This window comes from Xenopus laevis, chromosome 8L (genome assembly GCF_017654675.1).
Source record: "Xenopus laevis strain J_2021 chromosome 8L, Xenopus_laevis_v10.1, whole genome shotgun sequence".
Taxonomy (NCBI): domain Eukaryota; kingdom Metazoa; phylum Chordata; class Amphibia; order Anura; family Pipidae; genus Xenopus; species Xenopus laevis.
Window position 1 is genome coordinate 11,094,081 of NC_054385.1, and position 11,657 is coordinate 11,105,737.

Below are 11,657 nucleotides of genomic sequence, written 5' to 3' on the forward strand. Positions count from 1 at the left end.
CCGCAGCTGTGGTGTAACCCCTGCCAGCACTTAGCTCATAGTTTGCCCCTAAATTGTGAAAATATATTGCCCTAGCCTTCACATTAGCCCTTGGACTGGAACCCAAAAATAAATTGTTCATGGGTAATTGACTGTGGGTGACAGTAGTTGCGGCCTATTCTCTGCCAGCACTGGTCTTCACCGACTCTCTGGACTGGAACCCAAATCAAGTCTGATCATGGATAATTGCCTGTGGTGATGGCAGTTGTGGTGTAACCCCTGCTAGTTTGTCCCAAAATTGAAAAAGTATTGCCCCAGTCTTCACATTAGCCCTTAGACTGGAACCAAAATAAAAGTCTGTTTATGGGTAATTGACTGTGAGTGACAGAAGTTGTGGTATAACCCCTGCCAGCACTGGTCTTCACCGACGCCCTTTTGGGGCCCCGGAACTTTCTGCTGCAGCACTGACAGGGAACCTTCTGAGTTAGGTCCAGTGTAAATGAAAAGTACATTTCACCCAGTTTTCTCCTGAATGAGCCCATAGTTTGTCCCTAAATTGTGAAAAAATATTGCCCCTGTCTTCACATTAGCCTTTGGACTGGAACCCAAAATAAAAGTCTGTTCGTGGGTAATTGCCTGCGGGTGACAGAAGTTGTGGCGTAACCCCTGCCAGCACTTAGCCCATAGTTTGTCCCAAAATTGAAAAAGTATTGCCCCAGTCTTCACATTAGCCCTTGGACTCGAACCCAAAATAAAAGTCTGTTCATGGGTAATTGACAGTGGGTGACAGTAGTTGTGGTGTAAACCCTGCCAGCACTGGTCTTCACCGACGCCCTTTTGGGGCCCCGGAACTTTCTGCTGCAGCACTGACAGGGAACCTTCTGAGTTAGGTCCAGTGTAAATGAAAAGTACATTTCACCCAGTTTTCTCCTGAAATAGCCCAAAGTTTGTCCCTAAATTGTGGAAAAAATATTGCTCCAGTCTTTACATAAAGCCTTGGACTGAAACCCAATGTAACTAACAGAGTCTGTTTATGGGTAACAGATTGTGGGTGACTGCAGTTTTGGTATAACCCCTGCCAGCACTGGTCTTCACCGACGCCCTTTTGGGGCCCCGGAACTTTCTGCTGCAGCACTGACAGGGAACCTTCTGAGTTAGGTCCAGTGTAAATGAAAAGTACATTTCACCCAGTTTTCTCCTGAATGAGCCCATAGTTTGTCCCTAAATTGTGAAAAAATATTGCCCCTGTCTTCACATTAGCCTTTGGACTGGAACCCAAAATAAAAGTCTGTTCGTGGGTAATTGCCTGCGGGTGACAGAAGTTGTGGCGTAACCCCTGCCAGCACTTAGCCCATAGTTTGTCCCAAAATTGAAAAAGTATTGCCCCAGTCTTCACATTAGCCCTTGGACTCGAACCCAAAATAAAAGTCTGTTCATGGGTAATTGACAGTGGGTGACAGTAGTTGTGGTGTAAACCCTGCCAGCACTGGTCTTCACCGACGCCCTTTTGGGGCCCCGGAACTTTCTGCTGCAGCACTGACAGGGAACCTTCTGAGTTAGGTCCAGTGTAAATGAAAAGTACATTTCACCCAGTTTTCTCCTGAAATAGCCCAAAGTTTGTCCCTAAATTGTGGAAAAAATATTGCTCCAGTCTTTACTTAAAGCCTTGGACTGAAACCCAATGTAACTAACAGAGTCTGTTTATGGGTAACAGATTGTGGGTGACTGCAGTTTTGGTATAACCCCTGCCAGCACTGGTCTTCACCGACGCCCTTTTGGGGCCCCGGAACTTTCTGCTGCAGCACTGACAGGGAACCTGCACACTACTGACTTAGGTCCAGTGTAAACAAAAACTACAATTCACCCAGTCTTCTCCTAAATAAGCCCACTATTTGTCCCTAAATTGTGAAAAAAATATATTGCCCCAGTCTTCACATGAACCCTTGGACTGGAACCCAAATTAACAGTCTGTTTATGGGTAATTGCCTGTGGAGACCGCAGCTGTGGTGTAACCCCTGCCAGCACTTAGCTCATAGTTTGCCCCTAAATTGTGAAAATATATTGCCCTAGCCTTCACATTAGCCCTTGGACTGGAACCCAAAAAAAAATTGTTCATGGGTAATTGACTGTGGGTGACAGTAGTTGCGTCCTATTCTCTGCCAGCACTGGTCTTCACCGACTCTCTGGACTGGAACCCAAATCAAGTCTGATCATGGATAATTGCCTGTGGTGATGGCAGTTGTGGTGTAACCCCTGCTAGTTTGTCCCAAAATTGAAAAAGTATTGCCCCAGTCTTCACATTAGCCCTTAGACTGGAACCAAAATAAAAGTCTGTTTATGGGTAATTGACTGTGAGTGACAGAAGTTGTGGTATAACCCCTGCCAGCACTGGTCTTCACCGACGCCCTTTTGGGGCCCCGGAACTTTCTGCTGCAGCACTGACAGGGAACCTTCTGAGTTAGGTCCAGTGTAAATGAAAAGTACATTTCACCCAGTTTTCTCCTGAATGAGCCCATAGTTTGTCCCTAAATTGTGAAAAAATATTGCCCCTGTCTTCACATTAGCCTTTGGACTGGAACCCAAAATAAAAGTCTGTTCGTGGGTAATTGCCTGCGGGTGACAGAAGTTGTGGCGTAACCCCTGCCAGCACTGGTCTTCACCGACGCCCTTTTGGGGCCCCGGAACTTTCTGCTGCAGCACTGACAGGGAACCTGCACACTACTGACTTAGGTCCAGAGAAAGAACTCAGTCTTTTCCTAAATATGCCTCTTGTTTGTGCTTCTAAGAGAAGAGGCTCAAATATTGGCTCAGGTGTCAGCAGATAGTATTGGCAAACAAGAAAAAAATATCTAGTTCTGTTAATTGGGAACAGAGACTTTAGTGGGCGGCGGCAGCAACTATTGCAGGTAACCAGAAGAAGAGAAAGTAGTTTTGGCGCGTTCTTTCTCCTCAGCACAGCGACACAAACACAACCTGTCAGAGCGCACCACGCCCCCATGACGGCTACGTGCAACGTCATCACGTATACATATATTGTAACGTGACCGCGCTGTCTCGCTAGACGAGACTTGTGACGTCTCGATTAGCTGCCCGGAAGGAATTAAGAACCTATTCGTTAACGGTGCTGCGGGACTTTTAAACAGCGAATCGGGCTGTGTTCAGAAAATCAGGCCTCTCCCGGGGAAAGCTGTCCCGATGGGCGGTATGGAGTGATGTAGAGTGTTAAGCACTGGGGGTGTTTGTGGCAAATAGACGTGTGTATGTATTTATAAATAGATATAGTTCATAGATCACGTGTTGTGTCACCCTGGCTGCATTGCTAAACCTCCTATTGATCTGCTTTGACAGGTGTATGAACATGTGGCTGCATAGTGGCAGTAATAATCTGCGTGTGCGCTGAGACAACATTCGCCATGAGCTGCCAAGGGGACAACGAGGAGTCCGCGCCTCCACCAGCCAAACAGCGGCGTATCGTGGAGACCGACGCAAAAGGGAGAGAGAATGGGGCACGAGATCCGCAGGTGAGTCAAGAGGCCGAGGCTGCTCAAACGCTCTTTGAGATGACCAACTGGAGGGAGGCCGGAGATCAGCGTCAAAACGGAGGAGCGAGCGGCGACCACCAAGCCAATGTGATGCTACAACCTCCTGACAATGGCGGTGCTGAAGAGAATAATGTCAGGCTGCAGAGACGCACCCCAGAGAGAGGGGACACTGGGGAAAGCCCACGAGGAACGCCACATGGCCCCAAGGGAGGAAGAACAGGGGGCAAGCCCCCGAAATCGTCAAAGCTCAGAGATGCCGAGGACGCTGGGGACTTGATAGACCAACATGAGAGAGTACAGCAGGATCAAGGGGCGGCAGATGAGGAGGAAGAACCTTCTGTACTGTCTCCTCTCTCCTCCGATTCGGATCATCCCTCGTATAGTGAGGGCGACGAGTGCTGCATCGTTTCTGTTGGCACTCAGCCTACCAACACTGAAAGTTCCCTGCAGGCTCTGGAGTCCATACAGAAGGAGCTGAGAACAGTGAACGAGCGAGCTGACAGAGCATTCCTTCAGCTCAAGAAGCGATACGGGCATTTGCGGAGGCCGCACATCCAGAGACGTAATGCCATCATTCGCACGATCCCTGGCTTTTGGGTCACGGCTGTATCCTCTATAACTCTGCTGTGCATTAAGCAGTGACCTAGCAAAAGTCTCTGCACTCGTTTTTCATGCCTAGAATATATTTACGTATGTGAGATATTAAAGCAAAGGATCGTGACTCTATCATAGCTATTCTGAACGTTAACAGCACAAGCATTCTATATTAGTGAAACACCGTTAGTTATGGAGTCTGCCATCATAAAGAACCAGGATAGGACGACTTGTGGATAGGAGCAACTTGAAATTATCATCTTGTTGCTGTGACCCATCACATCAGTTACATGTGCAGTTACTAAGAGAGAGAGAGACCTAGACAGAACTCTACCTAGCTTTGCTCAGTGGTCAGAGCCATCTTAATGTAACCCTAATTAATTAATAACCAAGGATATACTTAAAGTGGACCCGTCACCCAAACAAAATTATTCCAAATCCGATTTTATCATGTTAGTCAAGCAAAATGAACTTTAATTACACTGTGTAAATTATTTGAATATTGTTTCCATCAGTCTGGGAATTCAAAATTATAGCAACCAGGAAGGAGCCATTTTGTGGACACTGTTATTAAGGCAATCCTTACATAATCTCAGAATCTTGTTTGTGCACCAGGGGACAGGGACCCAATGCCCATCACCATGCACTGGTTACACAATTAAATCGTTAAGAGAGCTGGGGGAATGTGGGGAGAGCGGTGACATCTAGGAAGTGCTGAATGGAAAGTGAAAGTAATTGCTTGCCCCGCCTCTATGCCTAGGCATAGAGGTGGGGTAGGCAATATTTGATTGACAGCTGATATTTTTAAATGAGTTTACAACAGCTATGAATGCTTTATTAAAAAAAAGAAATTGGATTTCAGGTTTAATTTAAAAAGGACTTTTATTATACAGATTTTCATGTCTGGGTGACGGGTCCACTTTAATGGAAACAGAAATGCGTAATAAACAGCGAGACAGAAGTTTATATAGCATGGAGCTAATAAGGCAGAGTGAGAAAGTAGTAAAGGCATAAGACTTTCCTAATATACTCATTTTGCATTTGTTTTTTTAAAGTTCTGTCTGTTATATCTGCTTTGCTGGTAAGATGATATTTGCCCAGAAAAAAAAAAGTTTTGTGTGTGTAATTTATTATCCTCTATCTGGATAATGGATCTTTCTGCAGTTAGTTAGTATTACTCTAACTTAAGTCTGCTAAAAGTAATTTAAAACCCAATAGGATTGTTTTGCCACCAATATGTCTTCATGCAGCTTACTTACTATTAAGGACAGGATACTATTTTATTATTACAGACTAAAAGGAAATAACTTCTAAAAATTAGAATTATTTGCTTAAGATGAAGTCTATGGGAAATGGCCTTTCCATAATAGAAGATTTCTGTATATGGTATGGTATACTGAAAGCTCCTATTATACATACACATACACTCCATTTTAAGGAAATCTAATTTTTAAAATTTATATATATATATATATACACACACACACTTTTTTTTCTTTATGGAACTTGGTGTTTTTTCTGCCTTACAATTGCTTGTTAAGGTGTGTTTAGAACACCCTGCCCATTCCACCCTTATCATTTTGAAGCACATTTTCAAGCCTAGGAAATATATGTGCAGTGATAAGAATGCTGCAGGAGCTGGTAAAGTGGAACAAATGGATGCATCTGCACAACTCTTAATTGCAGATTCCATTGCTCATCAGCAAGTCGGATATTGTAAAGCAAATTTACAATCCTATGGTCCTGCAGTTGGGAAATGCATCAAGCAGGTGCAGCTTCATCTGAAACATGGATCTATATTGGCAACTTAGTTCTGATTGGTCAACAAGTACATTAGAAGACATTATACACATATGGAGGGGGGTTCACATTGAAAATAACAAAGAACCAGACCTCCTTCCCTTAAGACTTTCATCTGAAGCAGAGTAGAGTCTCTACACAGTGAGCATGTGGAATTCCCTACTAGGTGATGGTATGGCAGTTTCTATTAATGCCTTTAAGAGGGGCTTAATGATTTCTTAACCAAATATAATATCCAAGGCTATTGTGATCTGAATAACTACAGTTAGTGTGTATATATATATATTTATATATATATATATAATGTGTGTGTGTGTGTATATATTAGATTTATATGGACACACATGAACCAGGGGTCATTAGTAGGGGTTGCACTTGACTTTTGTTTTTCCAATCAAAACTAGGTTCGTTCCCATTGGTTTCTGCTCCAGAGTTTAAAGAAAACTAATTTTTCCCATTGGCACTAGATTTACATACTAGTACAACTAAGGGGGATATATTTTACTGAGGTCACAAGGAGCACAGGAAATGGTTGCTTTTAATGCTTTCCCAAAACACTGGATTGAGCTCTTTATTGATTTACTTTGCCCCCTTTGAATGGGAGGTTGATGCCCAATTTCTGTTTATTCCTTAACTTGATGCTACAGTTTCTCAATCATCCCCAGCTCTCTGCAATGATTGATGACCGGGATGAGGACACCTTAAGTTATATGAACAACCTTCAGGTAGGTAGGATACACGCAACTAAAAGGTTTGTTTGTTTTTTTTAATGGTAAATAGATGTTTTTGATTTTGACTTCTTCATCCCTTTCCATTAGACTGGGTGTTCTCATAATCCCACATTTTCCTAAATATTCTCCTTGTTCCTCTTTTATGCTGTCACCTACACTAGGTGGATGATTTCACACTGACAAAGGCTAGCTGCAAGATCAAATTCTTCTTCAATCCCAACCCTTACTTTAAAAATGAAGTGATCGTCAAAGAATTCCAATATGGCTCTTCCGGTGAGTGCATTTGAATGAGAAGAATCACTTACCTTTAATGTCTTATGTACTGCTGGTTGTACTCTGTAATCCAACTTGTTCTAGTACTATTTGTGTTCCGTGTATCCATTTAGCAGAATCATACTGACCTAACTCTTTCATCCCATGTGATATCCTTACATAGTGTTAAAGGCAAAGAATACCTAGGGGTTTTTGAAACCTCTTTTTAATCTTCGGCAGTTTTATTGGCTCATGTGCAGCTACCTTAGGACTGAAAGGACGGTTCAGTCATAAAGTTACCTCTAAATGTAATTACCTTTGAATGCTTCTTCCTTGCCTGCTTTTTATGACTGTTAGTACCATGATACATGGGTAGACTGCCAAGACTCCCAATTCCAACAATGACTTGCATATTCTACAATTAATAGACCCAAGGAGGAGAACAGAAGCGTGCAAAGCACTTTATAAATTGCTGTCTTTTTATAAATATTTGTTTTTTGCCCTATATTTTAAGCGCATGCAGTATTCTTGATTTGACAATCATTTAGGCCAAAGAATATGCAATAAGAGTGCATTTCATTGAGAGCTGTCAGAAGTGAGACGGGACAGCAAGTAACGAATTATTATTATACTTTTCCAGCCCCAAATGCAAGTGTTTTTCTGCCTTGCCAATCTATTTTACCAGAACAGGAAGCGAAGATGGCACAAAAATAGTTCCTATAATAAAAAACACATGTAGGTTGTGTGTGTATTTTACAAAAGCCTTGGATAGACTTGTATCGCTCTTACATTTTTAAGACCTTCTATTTTACATTGAAAATTTAGGGCGCCTGGTTTCTCGTTCCACTCCAATCCGCTGGTGGCGAGGACAGAATCCTGCATACCGTGGCAAATCTAGTGGCTCTGCACCAAGCTTCTTCAGCTGGTTCTCCGACCATAGCTTCCCTGCAGCTGACCGGATAGCCGCGGTAATTCTCTATTTATTTCCATTCCTCACATACAATGTATATATTTTCTTCTCTGTAGGCAGACCTTTTTAGAAACAGGTTTGTTAGTGTCCTTTCATGCATTTTACTTTTATATATGTGCAAAGGATTTTGTCAGTTGCAGGCCCAGACTGGCAATCTGTAAAGGGGCTACTATAAGATGCTATATACATTCACCGTTTATTGGGCTTGTAGGGGCTGTTTGGGCTTTAGTACCTTCAATATTCCCCATTTTGGATCTCTATCAGGACCTGCTGATTAAATGAATGGTTATACTTCATAGATCATTAAAGAGGATTTGTGGCCAAACCCACTCGATTATTACCTCATTGGAGAAGGAGAGAGTGATGACAATGGAGTAGAAGACAGGTGAGTTGAAAAGCCTGGCTCACTCTGTTTGCCTAGCGCACACTGCATGTTCCCCGCATTCATTGTTGTTGGTGTTTTACAGCAACTCTGATAATGCAGACGACTGCGTGGTAATTGTTGACGACGATGAAGAGGGGGAGGACGGTGAAGATGACTTTGAGGAAAACGATGTGCATGAAATCTCTGATAACACAGAGAAACAAACCGAAGGTACAAATAAATCTATCGTGAGAATATATTCATTTTTCTTTTAGGGAAGTCAAATTGGTTTGGGATGCACCAAAGTGGTTATTTTGGGATTTGGCCAAACAGAATTTTTTCTGTTTATAAAAACTGAGCTCCGTTATTTTTTTTGTTTTAAGTATTGGATTATAGAGCTGCTGTACAGCTTTACAGGCACAAATTTACAGCTCCTTGACCTCCATATACTTTTCACTGGTAGGAGCATATCTCATCTTCTTTGTCTGTGGCAAAGCTCATGTACAGTGGATCACCCTGGGGTACAAGCACCCAGTGCACATTAAGAAGTGCAGAGCTGAGATTGCACTCTGTGTCATCTGGAGGAGAAGTGAATAAGGAATGCTACCACCTGGAGTTAAGAAGGAATTAGCGAAGGCCGGAAACATTATCTGTGTATGGCTGTATTCCAGGGGCAGTTGTACAGAAGCCTTATGCTTCAATACTAATTCAATACTAAAAACAAGATACCTTATGCAGGCTTTTAGAAGGCCTTCAACTTCAAGAATCCCTGCAATAGTCCCATGGTGTGTGCCTAATATTCATTAAATGTTGTAGGACAAGGAGGCCATCACCTTTGTTAAAGGAGTACTAAAGCCGAACTAAAGAAGTAGCTAGAAATGTTGTACATTTTGTTTTGGGCTTCTGTACCAGCCCAAGGCAACCACAGCCCTTTAGCAGTAAAGATCTGTGTCTCCAAAGATGCCCCAGTAGCTCCCCATCTTCTCTTCTGCTGATTCACTGCACATGCTCTGTGCTGCTGTCACTTACTGAGCTTAGGGACCCACTCACAATATACAGTACACATAGAATAGAAATGTCACAATATAAGGCTGATTAGTAATTAATACAGATAATTACTACATGGCAGCACAGAAACCAGTGCAATTAGCATCAGAATTTAATAATCAGCAAACCTGTAGCATCAGCTTATATTACAGGGGAAGCTCATTTTCTGCTGGATAATTAGTGACGAGCCCTAAGCTTAGCTTCTCAACAGCTGCTCAGAGCCCACTGAGCATGTGAGTGTCACAGACACTTTCCAAGATGGTGACCCCCTGTGACAAGTTTGAAGTCCTGGATCATTGCTGCTATTGACAAGCTGAAACTGTATGCTGGTGCAATACGTTTAGTATATAAAACATGGCATTTTTAGCCATATTAATTTTTAGGGGTTAGTTCTCATTTAAAGTGGAAATGTATTAATATATTTGGGAAATTGTCTTCCGTTTAACTATCTATATACCCAGTGAGTCATTTTGTCTGATATTTATCAAAAGGTTACTTTCAGGGGCTTTATCCTTGCCTAGATGGATCTTATAACAAACACAGGGAATATTCCTTTGTTATAGAATTGCTGTATAATAGTGCATAACTTATAACTGTGCTGGGAAATCACAGGTCTTGCTGCATTACTTGCAGTGCTGATGGCTGTCACTCAGGGATGCTTCCTACAATTGCCATTTTGATTTTGGATTTTTTTCAGCATTGTGCCGTAGGCATGTGGTTCTTCTTCCCATACCTTCAGCATGGATTGTATGTACTTGACCCTTAATTAATGACTGATAAAACTTGGGGCCAGGAATGTGCATTAGTCGGTTCCCTCTCTATTGTTGGATTCTGATTCATTATACCAATAAAAGCACTTTTTACCAAAAATACATCTTGGCAATACATGTGGAGCCAAAACCTAGCCAAGCAGATATCTGTCCATACTTGTGCTGTTTTGAGAAGATCCCGAACCCTGTAGTGAAACACAAAGAACAGGTTTTGCATGTTACTCTGTTACAATGTTTACATTCACGGTTGGGAAGTTACAGTGTTTGTCTTTTAGGCACAGATGGTGAGGAAGAAGAAGATGAGGATGATGATGAGGTGCTGGAGGAAGAGTCTGTGCACGAGGAAACGGTGGATTCAACCGTAGATGATCACGAGTCAGGAAATATCGTGCTGGATCCTGATGATTCAGGGCAATCCTCTGGAGGGGACGAAGAGTCGGAAGAGGATGAAGATGGGTAGCTGAGATTAGGAAATGCAGGGAAGCCGCTCCACCCCAACTTCCTAGGAAGCAAGGTGCAAATCAGGTGTGCAGGAAACACAGTGAGTGCTTCAGCCAGATAGGAACATAAATGAGGCTTCTCCCTGGGCATGGCGCGCTCCTCACATACAACTTCTCAGTCAGCCCATGTAGTACAAATGCTTTCCTACATCATGCATTGGGAGAGACGGCATGCCATTCTGTAACCCACATAGAATTTGCACTGGCGACTCTGGGCCCAATAAGAGGCAGCCTTTACAACTGGCTTCTTTCAGGTTGTGCTCTTAATTTAACCCCCTTTTTTTTTTTTTTCTTCCGCTATATATCCTTAAACAAAGGTTATTGATAAATTGTATTTTTTTCTGTAAGCAATACAAAAGCAAGGTTTAAATAGAAATATATGCGTATATAAATATATATATATCCCATGCAGTTTATTAATATATATATAAATTTATATATATGGGCCAATTTCATTTTTAACTCTTCCTTTGCCTGAGGGCCCTACATGGCAGTTCCTTCCAGGTCCCTCAAGCAAAATAAAAAATTGTTTTTATTCTACTGCCAGGGGCCATTTTCTTATTATGAAGCCCAAAGGACTTTCTTTCTGAGGATTTTATTGATTTGTATATTAAAGCAGCCCAGTCTCTGCATCAATTTTGGTTATCACTTGTGCATTTTCCGTCTTCCCGTCTATGCAGTTGGGCTTTTATTCTTCAACTGCTGTCAGTAAAGGAAATATATATCTTATATCTAAATGGTGTTTATTCTCTTTAAAGGAGAATTCAACCCTAAATTTATAAAACCCCTACCTACATAGACTCCATCCTCCCCCCCAGCCTAAGTGTTACTCCGGGCAAATGTCTCTAACGTTTTACTTACCCCTCGCTGCAGATTCAGGCATGGGAGTTCACGGGCGCCATCTTCAGCTGCATAAAAATGAGACCGGCGCTTCTGCAATTTTCACGAGTTTCGGCGCATTCGCAGTTGATGCGAAACAGAAAATTGCTCCAACTGCGCATGGGTCGAAGTACAAGTCCATAGATTTTCGAAGAGAATAAGATGGCGCCCGTGAACTCCGATGCCTGAATGTGCACTGAGGGGTAAGTAAAGCATTAGGGGCATTTGC

At 42.4% G+C, this 11,657-nt stretch overlaps 1 protein-coding gene and 1 long non-coding RNA gene across 4 annotated transcripts; one reads left to right on the forward strand and one right to left on the reverse strand.

The window, feature by feature from the left end:
* Nucleotides 1-1,346: 1,346 nt before the first annotated feature.
* Nucleotides 1,347-3,031, reverse strand: LOC108704488. The gene is made up of 2 exons (XR_001933602.2): nucleotides 2,691-3,031; nucleotides 1,347-2,429 (listed from the first exon to the last, which is right to left on the reverse strand). It is a non-coding gene; the product is annotated as an uncharacterized LOC108704488 (long non-coding RNA).
* Nucleotides 3,019-11,190, forward strand: tspyl2.L (TSPY-like 2 L homeolog). Of its 3 annotated transcripts, none has more exons than XM_018241021.2 (8): nucleotides 3,019-3,233; nucleotides 3,328-4,127; nucleotides 6,563-6,640; nucleotides 6,808-6,919; nucleotides 7,724-7,866; nucleotides 8,168-8,253; nucleotides 8,336-8,463; nucleotides 10,325-11,185. In XM_018241021.2, exons 2-8 carry the CDS (start codon nucleotides 3,393-3,395, stop codon nucleotides 10,507-10,509), a joined length of 1,467 nt encoding a protein of 488 aa, XP_018096510.1. In that variant the 5' UTR covers nucleotides 3,019-3,233; nucleotides 3,328-3,392; the 3' UTR covers nucleotides 10,510-11,185.
* The last annotated feature ends 467 nt before the right edge of the window (nucleotides 11,191-11,657 follow it).

Coding starts and splice junctions, on each gene's coding strand:
- tspyl2.L (XM_018241021.2), top strand. CDS start 3,393: ATGAGCTGCCAAGGGGACAACGAGGAGTCCGCGCCTCCACCAGCCAAA. Junction 6,920..7,723: donor ATTCCAATATGGCTCTTCCG/GTGAGTGCATTT, acceptor TTGAAAATTTAG/GGCGCCTGGTTTCTCGTTCC. Junction 8,254..8,335: donor GACAATGGAGTAGAAGACAG/GTGAGTTGAAAA, acceptor GGTGTTTTACAG/CAACTCTGATAATGCAGACG.